Source organism: Tamandua tetradactyla, chromosome 3, assembly GCF_023851605.1.
Source record: "Tamandua tetradactyla isolate mTamTet1 chromosome 3, mTamTet1.pri, whole genome shotgun sequence".
Taxonomy (NCBI): Eukaryota; Metazoa; Chordata; class Mammalia; order Pilosa; family Myrmecophagidae; genus Tamandua; species Tamandua tetradactyla.
In genome coordinates, this window is record NC_135329.1 from 154,156,952 (window position 1) to 154,175,490 (window position 18,539).

Genomic DNA, 18,539 nt, shown 5'->3' on the forward strand with positions numbered 1-18,539 from the left:
ACAAAAGAGACAGGGCACAGGCCCCCAGGGGATTTGTAGCCTATAGGCTAGGTTATTTTATTTATTTAAAAAATGTTTTTATTTTAAACAACAAACTAAAAACATTCTTGATATACAAAGGTTCTTGACATGGTTACTGTCAGTGTCTACCTACAGAAATAAACTGGGCATCTGTGATCACATAGTTGTATATTCATTGCCATGATCATTTTTTTGAACATTTGCATCTCTCCAACAAAGAACGAAAAAAGAAAACACTCATACATGTCATACCCCTTACCCCTCCCTCTCATTGACCACTAGTATTTCAATTTACTCAATTTATTTTAACCTTTGTTCCCCCATTATTTATTTCTGATCCATATTTTTTACTCATCTGTCCATACCGTAGATAAAAGGAGCATCAGACACAAGGTTTCAGAAGTACACAATTATATTGCAGAAGCTATTTAATTATACAATCATCTTCAGGAAACATGGCTAAGGGAACATAGCTCTACAGTTTCAGGTACTTCCCTCTGTAGGCTAGGTTATTATGGTGAGAAGATCTGATCTAGTCAGGAAATAAAGGTGATGTGTTCCTAAGGAATCGATGTTTAAATGAAAAGCCAGATAACAATTAGTAGTGAGAGGGCAAGTGTCCCAGACCAGCAAATAGCATACAAGAAGACTCTGAGGTTTTTGAGAACATGGCAACTTTGCAGAACTGAAAGAAAAATTCAAATAGTTGGAGAAAAGAACCATGATAGGAGTAGATTAGAGAGGTAGGAAAAGATTATTTGGGATTCAGCTTTGTAAACTCTCTGCAGGAGTGTGAATTTAACCTAAAATTTTAAAGCAAATGAGTGACAGGATCAGATTTGTGTTTTAGACAGATCCTTCTGGCTGCAGAATAATGAATGTGGAGGAGTGGGTGGGACAAACTGAAGCTAGCAGAACAGTTGTAGGAGATTTTGCTGTTATTTAGGCTATAGACGGTGGATGCCTGTACTAGCACAGAGGCAGTAGGAAGGGAGAAAAACAGAGGTCCTACAAATGTTTAAAACACAGATTTAATAGAACTGGGTAATTACTGAATGAGGGAGATGAGGAAGGAGAAGGTCTCAAAGATGTTACTCAAAGTTGTGGCTTGGTCTGCTGAGTGGGTGATCGTGCCAAGTACAGAGAAATGGAAAAGCAAAAGGGTTTCTGGAGAAAATGATGAATTTCATTGGATTGAGGTTCTTGTCAAACACAGAAGTAAAATTCTTGTGATCAGTTGGATGTAGGGGTCTGGTGGGCAGGAGATTTCACTGTGTGAAACGCAGAGTTGAGGATAATTAGCAAAGAGATGGTAATTGAAGCCATGCAGGTGAATGAGTTCAACCTGGGGACCCTCCAAGGTAAATAGATCAGAGAGCCAAGGATAGATCCCCAAAGAGTCCTTCGGTTTATGAAGTGACTAGAATGATGCTACCTAACCCTGATTTCAAGTTAGGTTCTCCTTACAGAGGTTTAAGAACACCGTAAAACAACAAAAACTTTTTTTAGCAGATGCTTTCCCAGTAATCTGTGCATAAGTGAGTAGGACTTTCACTTTCCTTTCAAAACAAATGTTGTGTAGTTACTATGCTTTTAAGCTCTCTATTTGTACCTCTTTGTTTCTCACTGGAAAGAACAATGGCCCATCACAAGTTAGTCATCATTATTACAAACTAAATAACGTTTTTGGAGGTGGGTCTAGATTGGGCGTCATGATTTTCTAAAGTTCTCCGGATGGTTCTTTAGTCAACCATGGTTGAGAACCACTGGAAAAAAAAGAGGAGTCTGATAAAAGACTGAGAAGGAGAAGCCAGGAAGGCAGCAACAAAATTAGGCCAGTGCAGAATTATGGAAGTCAAAGGATATAAGTGTTTTAAGAAGAGGTGATTGGTTAGCAATAACAAGGGTTTCCAAGAGCCTAAGTGAGATGAGAACTCAGAAAGGCTTATTGGATTTAGAGAGGAGCAGTTTATTAGTAACCTGTTAAGAGCAATATCAATGGTGAAGCCAAATTGCACAGGGTTCAAAAGTGAGGAATGAGGAATTGTTGATAGCAAGTGTCAAGGAATTATTTTAACTGGTTTCTTCCTTCATTTATTCAGTAAATTTTTATGATTGCTTATACTGGATATAGGGAATAGAGAGTTTTTAAGGGCTTCAACCTGGTTGAAGCCCTTAAAAACTTGGTCTAGAAGGCCAGAGAAACAGGTAACAGATATTTAATTATGAAACGATATAAAAAGGGTGATGAAATGAAAAAATAATGGGGGAGAAGAAGTTTTGTTTAGATAATGAAAGAAGGCTTTGGAGCGGAGCTGACTGCCTGAGTAGTTCAATCAGTTCTGATTGGTTTTAATGAGCACATAGTAAAAGTTCAACAAACGTGAAACAGATGGGTACATTTCTCAGATTTGCTACACATTTCAGCCTCATTTTAAGAGTGTAGTCTAGGCCAGGAAATCCACACAGTAGCATCCATTTCTGCATTGGGGGGAGCTTGGAACTGACCATCTTTAAAAGCAGGAATTGTTATTTTAAGAGTGACTAGAAGTGGACTTAGAAAGGATGGGACTGTACTTAGTAATGCAGTGTTGCTCTGCCACCATCAGTTTACCCCTGATAATTAAACAAATGAGAAATATTTTTTCATATAGATTACATGAAGTACTACAATTCACTCAATGAACATCTTGAGAAATAGTCAAATCTCTTTTATGGCATCCTTGTGAGAGATAAATTAGGCATAGTTCTTTTATAATTATACCCTCCGCAGAAGACCCTTATAAGTGTATAACCTCTGTGAAAACATTTCTAAATCTACATCACCTCTAAAATACCGTTCTTTGTCTTCTTGGGAAAGTTATCATAATGTTCATTAAAATGCCTCATCATTTTGTCTGCAAAGCATTGTCTCTGCAGCATCTTCCCTGCCCTTTACATTTTGGGAAGAGAAATGTCCATGGATCTCTGTATGTTCCCAACATGGTCAGGTCCTCCTTTGGTAAAGACGATATGATGGACTCCCTGACTAATGCTGAGGAGTGATTTTACTTCCCTCAAATACTTTTAAAACTTGCTGTCTTCTTAACATCTTCCTTTTTTTTTTTTTTTTTGCATTTATCTTACCATGTGAATCCCCAAACTAAGCACAGAACTTCAGTACTGACCACCTAAGCGTTCAGTGTGAGTAGGTTTCTCTAGAGGTGGTTTTTCCATTTTTGCCTTGTTCATATTTCAAAGATATACAAAAGGTTATCCTTTATCAATGGTGGTTTTTCAAATGCAGCTTTCAATCCAAGAGGTTAAATTGAAAATTACAGAAGTAGAGAATTTGCTTTCTTTCTTTTCTACTTTTGGCAGTTAATGTTACAATATTATAGCAGTAGGGGCATTACAAACATGCAATTAGTATATGTAGTATGGACTTGTTAATGATATCAAGATTTGGATTCTTTCCCTTCTTAACAGGGAAGCCACTAACAGTAAATGATTGAAGGCAGCAGAGAATGGCAGTTGGCAGTGTAGATTTGAATGCCTCCTTCCCCCACTTATTAGCAGTGTGTTGGTGAACAAGATGTCTCATCTCCCTTTGTTTCAGTTTCCTTATTTGTAAAATGGGTATCATGATAATACCTACATCATAGGAATGTTAGGAAAATTGAATGAAGTCGTGTGTGTGCTTACATATACTAAAACTGTGCCTGGTAGTAAATATTGTTATTATAAGTCAACTTTCCCTTTATATGCTATGCTCACTGGGGATATCAGTTGGAATACATTTTTCAGCCCATGGTTGTTAAAAAGGCTTGTGTAGGTTTTCTGTAGGAAATTGAAGAATTTGGGGTTTCAGATTGCTGTAGGAGAATCTGAACCTGGAATCAAACTGATGAGTGACTTGGTTTTCCAGACCCAGGACAGGCCAGATTTGTCACTTGCAACCCCAGAGCGTGGCTCTGTTTTGTAAGGATGTTTACTTTTTCTATGTTGGACTTTCTAAAAGTGTAAAATAAAAGAGGACTGATTAACTTTTTCAGATACGTGATTTTATAAATGGTTTATCATATAAATTAAGCATGATTATTACCATTATCAGATTTTGATAAGGTGGTCTGAAAATATAACATTTAAACGCGTTTGTTTGTTTTTTCCAAAAGGAAAATACTTGAGAATGGTTTCTAGCTGTGTTTCTTTTTTAACTTTGATGTTTTGTTTGAGCAGTTGAAGGTTTACAGGAAAACCACACATAAAATGCAGAGTGCCCTTATACCACCCTATTATTTACGCTGTGCATTAGCGTAGTGCATGTTATAATTCATAGGAGAACATTTTTATAATTGCATACAATGTTAGCTTTGTAATGTTAACTATAGTCCATGGTTTACATTAGGGCTCACTGTGTTATAGAATTCTGTGTTTGTTTTTTTAAAAATCTTTATTCTAATAGCATATGTATTCTAAAATTTCCTCTTTTAACCACATTCAAATATATAATACAGTCCTACTTATGTTCACATGTGTACTACTCTCACAACCATCCATTATCAGAACTCCTCCATTAACACAGATAGAAACTGTACAATTTAAGCGTTAACACTCCTTTCCCTCCCCTACCCTGGCCCCTGGTAACCAGTATATTTTGATTCTTGGTTGCTGCTCGACTAGCTGGATGAAAAGACCTTGGAAACTTCATATTTTCATGTCCTGTACCATCTCTGAAACTTGGGTATTTTACTTTCATTAGCCCAAATTATTTAAATCACTACTGAATTCACAGACAGCATCCTCTCTTTAGAAACATCCCCACCACATTTTATTAGTTGTGTGGGGAAAGTACATCATTTAATATGGCAAACACAATATACTGGATTTAGCGGTAATTAGGATTTGATAGCACAAACTAACAGCAGGGGCCAACTGGATCTAAAAGTTAAAGGCTGTTGGATCTGGTCTCACAGCCCCGCGGGCTCCCTCTGCTGGTTTAGTCCAAACAGCCTGTCATACGAACCATCTGCAGCAGATGCATTTACCATTTATTGAACACCTACTAAGTGTGAAACACTCTTCTATGCGCAGACATAGATATTCTGTGATTTTCAGTCTTGCAATGGTGTAGGTGTTATAATCTTGTGATATTTGAGCGTTACTTTTTCACTTTTAACCCGAGTGTATGTCTGTGTAATAGAAAAAGACTGTATAGTTACTTCCACTTAATAATTATTGCTTTTACAAACAAAGATATCTTTAATAAAGTTGATGGAACACAGAACAAGGGTCATTCATTTTTCAGGATTAATTTAAGAAAATTTGAAATATATACCTGAAGATCTTATCTTTCTGTGGAATAGAACATCAACTTGAAAAAAAAAGTAAATGGTGTAAGTGAGAACTTTCACTGTTTTCCTCAACATTGAAATCATGTCAGTAGTATTGAACAACACGTAAATGTGTATGCTGTCGCCAAGGTCAGATGGAGCGTCTCAGTCAAATGTCTGCACTGTGGGGAAGCCACAGCACAATGACATAAGCAGAAAAACCCAATGTTCAATTGCACCCAAAAGTCATGGGCTTCCCCACCCACAAAGTGTTTCCCCAGAACTGTTAAAAGTTTATAGAAAGAAGAACTTTGAGTCTGTCCTTTTCTTTTAGTCCTTGTTTCTTTGGGGGAAATGTGAAAATACTGAGAAATGATGTAAATGTCAGGAAAGGACAGGACAAGATAGGAACCAAAATGTGACATTTTTCTTGAATTGTAAAAAGGTGATTGTACATTCCTGGGGCAGGTTTACGATATTTTATGCATTTTTCAGCTGGGGAAAAAAAAGGACTTAGAAGTTGAAATTGATTTCAGTTAAGCCACATGTCTGAAATATTTGTAAAGTTTTGTTTTACATGCTAAAGAATAGTGGGAAGTTATAGAGATACAAGTAATTATTTTTGTCTAATTTGCTCCATTTTCCAGCCCCATAGATTTGAACAAATTACTTCATTTCTTTAAGGGTCAGTTTTCTCATCTGTAAAACAGGATTGATGATATAGTTGTCCTCTACCACTGTAGGAATTCAATGAGTTCATGGGTGCAGTAAGGCTTCACTGACAGAGATGTGCCATATACATTTTAAGGAATATTCTAGTTTGCTCACTGCTGGAATGCTAGGACCAGAGATGGACTGGTTTTTAATAAAAGGGGATTTATTTCATTAGTTCTTCAGAGGAAAAGCAGCTAACTTTTGACTGAGGTTCTTTCTTATGTGGGAAGGCACAAGACTATCTCTCCTGGCCTTCTCTCTAGGCCTCTGGATTCCAGCATCTTTCCCTGGGGTGATTCCTTTCTGCATCTCCAAAGGCCTGGGCTGAGCAGTGAGTGCCGAGATGAGGTATGCTGATCTGCTTGGGCTGTGCTACGTTGAGCTCTCTCATTTAAGCATCAGTCGATTAAATCAAACATCATTCATTACAGCAGGAACACCTCTTAGCCAACTGCAGATGTAATGAGTAATAGATGAGGTTCACGTACCATTGGTTCACGTCCACAGTAACAGAACTAGGCATGTTCATACCTGGCCAAGTTGACATCTGAACCTAATTACCACAAAGAGGAAAATGAATGCTGTGAAACATACAGTTTAATGATATGTTTAGCTTAATCCTTACAATGATAATGATGGAGGTAGAAGGAGATGAAGATGATGGAGTGCCTTCAAGCACCTCACACCCATCTCCTTCACTCCCCAGGATCCTTGCAGAATCCCTCTGCAATGGGTGCCTCCTATGAGTCCCACCTGATTCTCATCCTCAGCCCTGTCAGGCTCACAGATCACACTTTGTAATGATGTTCATGCCTGCACATCTTGTGTACCTGTAGGCTGTTACTATCTTAAAACTTACAGGAATCATATTTTGGAATAGAAGTAGGGAAGAATAGTCATGATGGAAGAAAAGCTCTCCAAAGCTTAGATCCCTTAGTGTTTGGTGAAAATGTTGTGGTACTAGCATCTAGTAAAGGATTTTTGTGGTGATATATGTATGTCAGAATTCCTTCCTGCCTTCCTGCCCAGTGCATGGAAGGCAGTGTTGAGTGGGGATGCAGAGTCTCTCTGCCCTCTTGGAGGTGACACATAGGATCGAACATGGAGTCTTCCACAGTCCCTGTCGCACTTTTGGCACTTGGAGCCATGACACTAAATCTGGTGATATGAATAGCAGACAAAAGAGTAAAAGAACGCATCTATCTAATTGGTTTTGCAGTAACATTTTTTATATTCATGCATCAAAAGTATTTATTTATGTACACAAGTATATATACTGATACAAATCAAGAGGTAGAAATAAGAAACTGGAGTAGTAGGCATACATAGTTACATATTTTTTCCCAAATGGGAAAAAAAGGAAAGAGAAAGATGGGCTTGACTTTTAGAATAAAGAGGGTGTTTTTTCCGTGGCTTTGTTTTTTAAAATGCCTACTGGAAGATTACATTCAACTGTGCTAAGAATTAGTCATTCTAGTTGTATAAAAGGATGGAAAATGATCACATGTTAATTTCTGCTGACCTCTTTTATGTTAAACCATGTAAAGTACTTTTTCAATTAGGAAGCTGATTTGATTTACTAAGAGTTTAGATTAGCAATGTATGAACTGAATTGAAAACCAGATTATAAATCATTTCAGCATGACATTTAGATAAAATATAAAGATAATACGAGCTTATTTATGGTGTTCTGTCAGGGAAATTCATGAGAATTAGCTTTCTCATGGCAGTTCTAATAATCATCATTTCTGAAAAAATTCTGTATTTTCACATGAAGAAAATATACTTAATATTTAATTTTCCATTGCAGTATCTAGTTGAATTCAAGGGAGACAAAAAGATAAAACTATTATTTGAAAGCAAAGTAGTTCCTTTTCAAATGTGATACAATCCAGGAAAGGGCTTAACCCCTTTCCCTGCATTGTAGCATTGCAGAGCACCTCCTGGGGAGTTTTTAGAACAATTGTGATGTCCCCATCCCCAGCCAGACAAACCAAATCTGAACCTCTGCGAGTGGGGCCCAGGTGCTGGTGCTTGAAAACTCCCTGAAGGTGATTTTAATCTTCAGTCTAGTGGGGAACCACGTGGTGACATGTGGTAGAGGCATGGCATCGAGAACAGAGAAAGCTCAAGGAAAGCCCAAAGATGTCAGAGCCTACATTGATGGTGGAAGATTTAGCTTCTTCTGCCAAGGTTCTGCAAGTAACACAAAAGAAAAAGGTAAAGAGTTTCCAGAAATTAAGGGAGACCCTAAGAGTGGAGTGAGAACTTGCAGATGTTCTTTGCACTGGCTCTGTCTCGTAACCAGTGCTGAAATGTCTCGGCATCATCCTCCGTCCACCTGCCGCCTCTTTGGTAGGGGCAGAGTTAGGAAGTGGAAATGAGAAACGTCAAAATGTGGGTGTGTGTTCACTTACTAAATATTGTTTCTACTCCTTACGTGGGGTAAAAATTGTTTCATATCTTTGTTCTTTTTGTCTGTGTCCCCATCCTTTTATATGCACATTTTAAGTTAAGCACAAAATAAATAGGAGATGCTTAGTCACACTACAGTTGAAGCTTTGAATTAGTCTTCATTTTTTGACCCTTCCATTTTTCACCCACATGCCTGGGCTGTTTTTGAGAGTCAGCTCTGAACGAGATGCGGTCCTGGCCAAGATGAATTAGGAATGCTTTACTAACTAAGCCTTGGAAGTAGAAAGGATAGTTATGAATGAATCAGAGTCATCCTCCCTAACAAAGATGAAAATCCTTCCTTCTATATAATATTAATCAATTTCACCATAATTTTCTCTGGGTGATCATATCCTCTGTGTCCTTGACTGCTGATGTTTAGAGTCATCTTACAGTTATCCAAAGGGGATTAACTAACAAGCAATAGATATTTATTTGATAATTAATCACCATAAATCAGAAATCTTGTGTCTATATTAGAAGTTATTTATTGTTTGGAAACACATAGTAACCAATAGATGCTACATTATGTCTAGTGACATTTAACCCATCCCCCACATACACACCTCCTAGAAATCTGAGAGAGACTCAGGTGTGGGGAGAGAGATATTTGAGGGAGGTGACATTAATAAGAATGGAAAGTGTGACATGCAAATAGCTAAGCTATGATGTGAACCTAAGTGTGAGATTCTGACAGTGATGACATTGTGATATCATCTGCTACAACGAAAATGGGGAGGACACAATGCTGAGTCACCTGTGACCCAGAAAATGGACTAACGGCACAAGCAATTCTCCAGTCTTCATTTTTAAATTGACACAAAAAACAGAGCTCACCTAAGAAATGGACAATAACAATGCATCAATTCTGCACTTAACTTTTTGGCTGTTTTCATCAAGCAGTTTATATGGTGTTTTGTGGGCCTATACTACTGTATATTTATCACTTTTAAACTTTTTGATGGTATCTCTAAAGTGGTAAATTCATTTTAAAATATTGGGTGTAACCTTAAGGAATGTGTATATTAAGTGTACTGCAGTTTAACGAAAGCAATGCGTTATTTGTGGCCTCCGAATTATCCTGTCTTAATTTTCCTCCTAGTCAATTGCCTTAGCTGAGTGTAGACTATAATTTTAGAAAGACTAGTATTTTCAGAAAGCTATTTTATTGAAGTATCTATAGTAGTAGATAACATGAACTTCAACAAAAACTAATCTACCATTTATCAACTATTTTTATCATTAGTATAAAAATAACTGGCTACGTTGGTGAAAAATCAAACTGAAATTGCTTCATAATGAAAATAAAAGTTTCTTGTCATTCTCTTTCACTTTCCTTTAATGTTGGTATCATGTAGCCACAATAATAATTTCCAGTGTTAGACCTTACACCCTACATGCAAAAAATACATTTATTTCTCCCTCTGTGTTCCCTGCCTCCTAGTTCTGCTGCATTTAAAGGTTTTGTTGTTTTTCCTCTGAGTGACAATTTGGAGAATCAACAGATTCATCCACAAACATCTTCCTATACTCCTTAAACAAAATCTCTCCTCCCCAGGATTTTCAGTGCAAATAATTTGACTTCCAAAATATTAGCCTTATCCATGTGAGTAGGCATTTTGAGTTTGTCCAGGAAGTTTTATCGAGGGGCCAAGATTATAGAAAAGATGTGGTGCTTAATAATTCAGAAATTTTAAATTTAAATGTACAAAGGCTTGATATCCAGTGAGTCCATCAAACTAAGGAACTCGACCCAAGTTCCACATCCTTATCCAAACAAATTGATGCTGTTGTATTTACCTGCCATCATAATAATGTAGAGATGGAATACTGTGGTGTCAATTGAAAAGGGTGAAAGTAAAGAGAGCAAAGGAATCTTATGGTAACTGCATCTTCATCTCCAAAAACCCACTTAAGAAATAATTTTAACATAGGATCCTGCTATAAAGCAAAGCAGTCACTCTAATAAAAGGGAAAAAATATTGCTAGAAGATTACTCTTATTGTACAGTTTAAAGTACTATATTACATTTGATTAATATTTTATGTAACAATTGGCTTTCTATTCATCCACTTGACAAAATACACATTCAGTTTTAATTTACTTTTGAAACTGTTTTTTTTTTCTTTGTTGCAAAACATGAGTCATAATGCATTAAATGTAAACTATGGGGCATTTTGTTTTAAACACTGGGCATTATTCCTATGCTAATTACAGAGTGCATTTTCTACCTGCTCAACTGTCACCTTCCAGCCCCAATAAACTACCTTAATTGCTGAAAGACCACACAGTAGTCTTCCTATTCTTAGTGTCTCAGTGTAGGAAACTTTTGAACAAGTGCTCTGATAATGTTGCTTATGTTGCTAACTAAATGGTTGAAAGTGCACAGTCTTTCCTGAGCATAAGACCTTACAGTTGTATTTGGGCAGCCTATGTTTATTTGAACTTGTTTTCCCCTCCTAGTCCACTTGTTTAGCTACCTTCTATAACATTGAACCCTGTTTTCAGGGCATAACCCCTTGGAGGTCATTTCTACAAACAGAATTCACCTTGTATGAGAAAACAGTCCTGTTGGCAAAAGTAAATCACAGGTTCGCCCCACAGTGTGCGCTGACTATAAGATGACAGAGAAGCAGGAGATGCTTGTTTAAAAAAAAACAAAACAAAAAACCTTGGTTGGGGGATGAACACACGAATTTACTCTCTCTGCTCTTGTAGAATAACATTGTTTTCCAGACAACTGATGGTAAGATTATTTCCACATGCTGCAGGCAGCCCTAATGGAGAGCCTTGTGGGAGGACTTGTGTGGAAGAGAGAGACAATCAGTGGCTGGGAGTCACGCTTTCCAGACAGCCACGAGAAAATGGCTCTATTGTGGTGAGTGCTGGCATTCATCCACTGACAACATTGTGAAATCGGGCATCCTGGGTGTGACTATCTCATCGTTTTCTCTACTTCTGTGTTTTATTCAGACTTGTGGGCATAGATGGAAAAACATCTTTTACATAAAAAATGAAAATAAGCTTCCCACTGGCGTTTGCTATGGAATGCCCTCTGATTTACGGACAGAACTGAGTAAAAGAATAGCTCCGTGCTATCAAGGTAAGACTTGATGTTTGATATTCAGTGGATCAAGAGAAACAAATTAATGCTTTTAAGTTTTATTTTCAATTTTGAATGTTTAGAGATTAAGAGACATATCTATGTTCTTTTAACTATTTAAAGTATTCCTTCCTTTCCTTTACCTATTTGCAGTAGTATGTTTTCATAAATGTACTTTGTGCTTTTAGAAATAGAAATTCTCCTGTTTTAGTTGAATGTTGCTGGAATCTAGTTGATAATTCCCCACTTTTGTATTAAAGTTACTTTCAAATTTCAGATCAGTTAAGTTGAATGCTAAGCTCCTGCAAAGCACTTGAAATCATGACATTACAATGAAGAGTCTCATCAGAAGAAAACCATTTAGGTTTCTTGCTGTAGTTTTCAGAAGTATTTAGAAAGATTCAAAGTATAAGTATGAGCAAATCTTTCCCATTCAGTACCTTTTTCACGAATTCATGTTTTCCTTGAAATGGCTAGGAAAGATTAATGTCTTAAATTTGAAAGGTCTTTCTCAAGAAAATTCTGAGCTATAGGTAGGACGAGAGTGACCCAAGCTAGTACAGAAACAACTGTATCAGCGAAGCTAGGGGTCAATATCAGCAGACCCTTAAAACTTAAATCTGCAATAGAACTTTACAGAACAGACTTTAAAAATTCTAAAAATGTATCTCTAAGAAACTAAGAATTAAATATATGTAAATGTCAATTTCCATTTTTTACCAACAAATGATTACCGTAGAGTTCAAAGAACATTTCTGTTAGTTGTCATAACTTCAGTCAACTATGCCAATTTAGTTATTGATTCTATTAAAATAGTCTTTTCCCCTGAAATTTGGTGTCACAGGGAAGCTTATCATATATAATCCTATTTTGCCTTTGGATGACGAGAAGATGAATTTTTAATCCTCATTTGCAGCAAAATTCAGTTTTGGTTTCTGTACATTTATTATCCTCTCTTTCCTACTGATTTATGGTTTACAGTTTTATACATTTTTTTATAGCAGAGTTTTAATTTTTTCTCGGATATACCTAGCCACATTTTCAAAAACTCAAGACAGCATAAACCTAAGACACATAAGATTATGGTAAAATTTTTCAAAATAAGAAGTAAGATTCAGGAAATGTAAAAAAGAGTAAAAAACGTGGCAGGGAATAGTATTTATAAGCGAGTTAGCAATTTATTTGAGTTTCTTGTTAACAAAACGAAAGAATGTGGTACATGATATAATTCTTATTTTCACAGAGGTTTAATTATGTGAGCTTTTCAGGGGCAGCAAAGCTTTGTCCAAGTATTAAGTTCTAAAAGCAATTCATTCATGGAAATTGTAATAAGAGACCCTCCATCTCCAGGCAGATCCTAACTTGTCTGTTATTTTCAACTGGTAAAAATCTAGGAAGCCTGTCTTTAATGAAGAACTCAACTAGGGGTCAGAAATCCTGTCTTGGTTATTCATTGACAAATTTTGTATATATGCTACATGTTCTTCTTGTGAAAAATAGGCAACTATAGATATTTTTATTGTCATTTCTTAAGGATAATTTGAAGATTGCTATGGAAGAGATTTGTCAACTTAAAATTTACCCATACTTTAAAATAGTGTAAAATACAGCCTTAAAAGGTGTATTTGCAAGAAACAAAATCATGGAGATTAAATAGTTTTCAATGAAATCCTGAATTGTTTTTGTATTTCATTTTAGATTATGTGAGAAAGTTTGGAGAAAATTTTGCATCATGTCAAGTTGGAATATCTAGTTTTTATGCAGAGGTAATAATCCAAAAAAATAGCTACTGTCAATGTTTACCTATGGAACCTTAACTTTTCTGAAGGTTAGAATACTGATATTATGTATTGAGGTAAAAACTTTGAAACATGTAATATAATATGCCTCTTAAATTTGGGATCATTTCAACTTAATTTTTGCTGCTCAATATTCCACATATTTTGAGAAGCTATTATTTGGATGGTTGTACCATACAAGACAAATTAAAAATTTCTACTAACTATAATTTTAATTAAGTGCGAGCTATGGTGGCTCAGGAGGCAGAGTTCTTGCCTGCCATGCTGGAGACCCAGGTTCGATTCCCGGTGCCTGCCCATGCAAAAAGAAAAAAAAAAAAAAAAAAAATTAAGGGAACTCAAAAGTAGCTACAGTTTTTGTTTTGCTAATTTAGGATTTGAAATTTTCTATCCAAACATGTTATTTCTGATTACTAGTTGAGGAGGGAAAGAGGCGTATGTGTCTATATTTTTTCCATTAAAATTCTGAGAATTGGGAGATTTAAGAACTTAATGACATCTTCTTAGATCAGATATGGTCCTGAACTCTATTATTCTTTTTAACACTCTAGTATGTACTGTGAAATGGCACAGTTGTACTCAACCCTCAAATACCCCAGTAACTTTTAAGAATCCATCATGAATTCACGAATCTTTTCTGAATCTGCGAAGATAGGCTATATGAAGTCTTGGCTAAACAATTTCCATAAATTTTACCTACTGTGTTAAACAACAACACAAGCTTATATTTAAATTGATTTTTAAAAAAAGTTCAGCATTGGGCGGGCCACAGTGACTCAGCAGGCAGAGTTCTCGCCTCCCATGCGGGAGACCCGGGTGCGATTCCCAGTGCCTGCCCATGTGAAAAAAAAATCAGCATCATTTAAGAAACTTAGAAATATGTTAAATAGAGTGGATCGTGAAAGTTTTCATAGTTGACCAGACAAGTGCTTGTCTTGCCAACCATCCCTTTGGTTCCTTTACTTAAATTCCTATTTATAATCAAATATGGCCCCAAATTCCAGTGGATTTTAAGCTATTAGTGTTACAAATAGTCCGTGATTTTTTTTTTACTTCAAATGAAATAAAGATCACTTCTAACTCTTTGGCAACACATTATTATCTCCTTAATGAGTACTAATGAATTATCCAGATAAGATTTGCTCTAATAGAGACACATTGCCTTTCCCCAAGAAGCTTACTGTAATGTTCAGTTATTCCACATTCTATTTCAAAACGTCCACTGGTACGTATGAAGTGAGAGTTGCAGAGTTCCTTCTCTGAAATTCTTTTAGGTGAAAATCAATATAGCCAGCTTCTTTGGCTTTTTCTATTACATTTTTAAATTCATAAAATGCTCAGATTTCAGAAATTTATTACAAAAGTATATATCCTTTACTACTTAGTTAAAATTTTGTTGTATCTGGAGGAGGTTTTCTGTGTGAGACTGAACTTTTAAATGATTGTTTTTGTTTTTTCTTACAGGATTTAATTGTGATGGGAGCCCCAGGATCTTTTTATTGGACTGGCTCTCTTTTTGTCTACAATATCACTACAAATAAATACAAGGCTTTCTTAGACAAACACAATCAAGTAAAATTTGGAAGTTATTTAGGTACTATAAAAGCTGAAAAACTCGAATTATCTCAGTCTTACAAATGCTAGTAATTATAAATAAGGGAAATTGTATTTCGAAACACCAAATAGCTGATAGTAATTTTTAGGGTTCACAAGGTGTCTCTTTAAGGATAAAATTTGTGAAACTTAATTTAATATTTTATTTCATTTATATATATAACTACAATCATCAATATATAATTCTTAGACTGGACTCCCTAGTTTAGTTTATTCTTTGAAATACAGTGAAACTCTTATAAGCTTTTTTCTGTATTCAGTCAGCTTATACAGGTAGCATATCTTGAGTGCTTACTGTATACCAGGTGCACTTTTGTACGCACTTTATATTAATGAACTCATTTAATCATGTGGGAAGTAAGTATAATTTCTTAAGAGACCAACTGTGAGCTTGATAGATGAGAGGTGACATTATGAAGCAGGCAAGTCTAAAAACAGCTCATTGACTTTTGCCCCTTAAGTTCTTAGAATATTTCCCAGAGCTTAACTATTTTTATCATCCTCCTCCTCTTCCTTATTGTTATCATCATTGTGTTATTTCATAAGTCAGCAGTAAAACATTTTATAGTCAACATTTCTATAGAAACCCAAGATTTTCTGGCACCAACTCCCCTGATAGATAACATTCCTATAATTTCTTAGACAGTATATATTTGTTTAAACATATGTATTTTAAATGTGAACATCCTATACTCAGAAACCATTATAATCAGTAAAAGCAATATTATTTTTTCCCTTTGAAATGGAAGAAATTCCTTTTAATTTAAATGTTTTCTTGGTGGTTGAAAGATATCTTGAAATATTACATGAAATAAACTTGTTATTTTGCCTTTTATCACATAATAAAAATAATATTATTTTTGTCATAAAGCTATCACAATAGAAAGGTTTTCATGACAAAAAAATTGAAGCTTAGGAAAATTTTTTTAATTTAAAGTTTAAAATGTTGCCTTTTATATACTATAAAATATTTCTGTTGTAATCCTAGATGCTAGCATGGCCTGCTCCTACACAGGGACAAATGTAAAGGAATTATTTTCGGTTTCTTGGGCTTGGAAATATAAACCATGTAGCTACAGTCTCAGAGCAGGCATGTCCAGAATTGATTTGAACATATAATGAATATCCAGTTTTGAATATTTCTGTGCTAAATATTCTTAAAACTCTGTTTAATGTGGTCATTTTTAATTCAGTCTCTTTTTAGTTCTGAGTGAATTTACAGTCTCTCTCACCCATTGTAAATGATGATTCTCAGACTTTTCTCCCGTTTCTCAAAGGATACTCAGTTGGAGCTGGTCATTTTCGGAGTCAGCATACTATTGAAGTAGTGGGAGGAGCCCCTCAACATGAACAGATTGGTAAAGTAAGAATTACTTTGATTTCTTGACATAAATTTCTCAAGAGAATAAGAAGATACTAAAAAAGGATCTGCAAAATTTTTAAGGATAAAATATTAGAAATGATGAATGTATTTAGTAGAATTGGTGAAAAATGACTTTTAGAAGAAATGTATTAGAAAACCTCTAAGGAAAATTATATAGAAGTCAAATGAGGCTTTTCTTTTTCCAATATGTTTTAAAGATGGAATTACCTAAAAAATATCCAGGGTGTATTCTTATTGGTTGGCAAGTTTACAGCTAAAAGGAAATTGAGATAGTTGTGTGTTTTGTGGCAAGGCTAGCATGTTATAGCTAGTTCTAGCATTTAACATGCTCTGTGAACATTAGACACTTGTTTTTTTTCAGAGCCTGAAGTTGAAAGTGGGGCAAACAACACTTTCTCTGCTCCTTCTATGGGATTAACATAAGGAGTCCCTAGAAGGTTGTTTATCAATAAGTCATTTTAATGGTAAAGTGGCCCCTAAACCTTTTGCATCACTTTTAAAGGAATTTATTTATATTTGAGCAATTAGAAGTTATGAAAACTGATGTTTTAAGCAAGTTGAAAATAGTTGTTTAATTTGAAAGAAGTCTAACCTTTCCTAACTCTTTTCCCAATTTCAGGCATACATATTCAGCATTGATGAAAAAGAGCTTAATATCTTATATGAAATGAAAGGTAAAAAGGTAATATGTCCAGTTGTATGTGACCTTTGGTAAGATCCATAAGACTAATGTTACCTATCCTTAGAATGATAGTAGCAACAATGCAATACCTTCTTAAATAACAAACATTTAAGCTAAGAAATACATTGAGACAGCCATTGTAAAACATTTCATTTACCCCCTCATTTACTTGAGTAGTATACCAAACCCATTTAATGAATAGGGTCACTATGGAGAACGAAGTTATGAAACATGCCACTTTGTAACAAATGTGGATTAATAAGTGTAATGATGAAAAAAGGAGATGATGAGAAGCAATGCTAAAATAAAAGATTCTAGCGTGAGTTTTAAAATTAAATCAACAATCAGTGTTCGTGCTATCCTAGTGTGCTCATTCACACAATAATGTGATACTTTACTGCATGCATGCAAATGACAGCTCTCAGAGTGACTGGGAACGTCTAAGTGGCTGAACTCTAGTATAATCTTAAAAGTTTTCAATAATAAATCAAGTTCATGCTCATGCTCATTAACTTTCATAAGGCTTGTAAGATTTACCATTTTTAAATAACATTAAATTACTTTTGATAACGTAAGATTGGTTACTAACAGTAGACTATAGATCTAAAGTAAAAAATCATTCCCGAACTTAGGGTGGTGTGATGGTGGCTCAGTGGTAGAGTTCTCAAGTGCCGGGCAAGAGCCCTGGGTTTAATTCCCAGGATTCCTGGTGCCTACCCATGCAAAAAAAATCACTCCCAAACTTAAAAATGAAAATGGTAATGGCAACATGACCACATCTTTGGTATCTCTGAGGGCTTTTGCGTCTTTTTTTCTCAATGACTTTATTTGATTTGCTTTGGTGCAGCTTGGCTCATATTTTGGAGCTTCCATCTGTGCTGTGGACCTCAATGCCGATGGCCTCTCCGATTTACTCGTGGGAGCACCCATGCAGAGCACTGTCCGGGAGGAGGGAAGAGTGTTCGTGTACATCAACTCTGGCTCGGTATGTCCTATCTGCATGTAAACTTGAAGCCATTTATGGAATTATGATAAAAAACTGAAGTTGCTTCTATTCTAGGGTTATACAATGGTAAATTCTGATTGTTTTTGCTGATAGAAGTTAAAATTTCAGTATTGCACTGATGCTTTAAAAATGGAATGAAACACGATGATGAATGAGCATCTGTCCCATTTTTATGCTCCAGAAGTATGGGATAAATTATTCTGGAATTTCTCTACTCACAGCTTGTACATGTTCACCCTAAGAATTGAAACATCTTCCAGTTTTAAGACAAAACTCTGACTTAAAAGAATGATTTCTATACATCCTTCAGAATATGAATTTTTTATTGGTTCTATAGTTAATATCCCATATGTAATTTAATAAATTATAAAATAAAAGCAGAAGATAAAGAATTAATTGCTTTCAGTTTCTTGACTTGAAAATATTGGAAACAAGATGTTTTGATAAAAA

At 35.4% G+C, this 18,539-nt stretch overlaps 1 protein-coding gene across 2 annotated transcripts in view; it reads left to right on the forward strand.

Annotated features, from left to right (window-relative positions):
- ITGA4 (integrin subunit alpha 4) overlaps window positions 1-18,539 on the forward strand; it is an 81,249-nt gene that overhangs the window by 5,924 nt on the left and 56,786 nt on the right. For both annotated transcript variants that reach the window (XM_077154362.1, XM_077154360.1), the window contains exons 3-9: window positions 11,273-11,379; window positions 11,475-11,604; window positions 13,303-13,370; window positions 14,868-14,997; window positions 16,295-16,380; window positions 17,021-17,083; window positions 17,931-18,068. In XM_077154362.1, coding sequence (XP_077010477.1) covers window positions 11,273-11,379; window positions 11,475-11,604; window positions 13,303-13,370; window positions 14,868-14,997; window positions 16,295-16,380; window positions 17,021-17,083; window positions 17,931-18,068 — 722 coding nt within the window. The remainder of the gene's footprint in view (window positions 1-11,272; window positions 11,380-11,474; window positions 11,605-13,302; window positions 13,371-14,867; window positions 14,998-16,294; window positions 16,381-17,020; window positions 17,084-17,930; window positions 18,069-18,539) is intronic.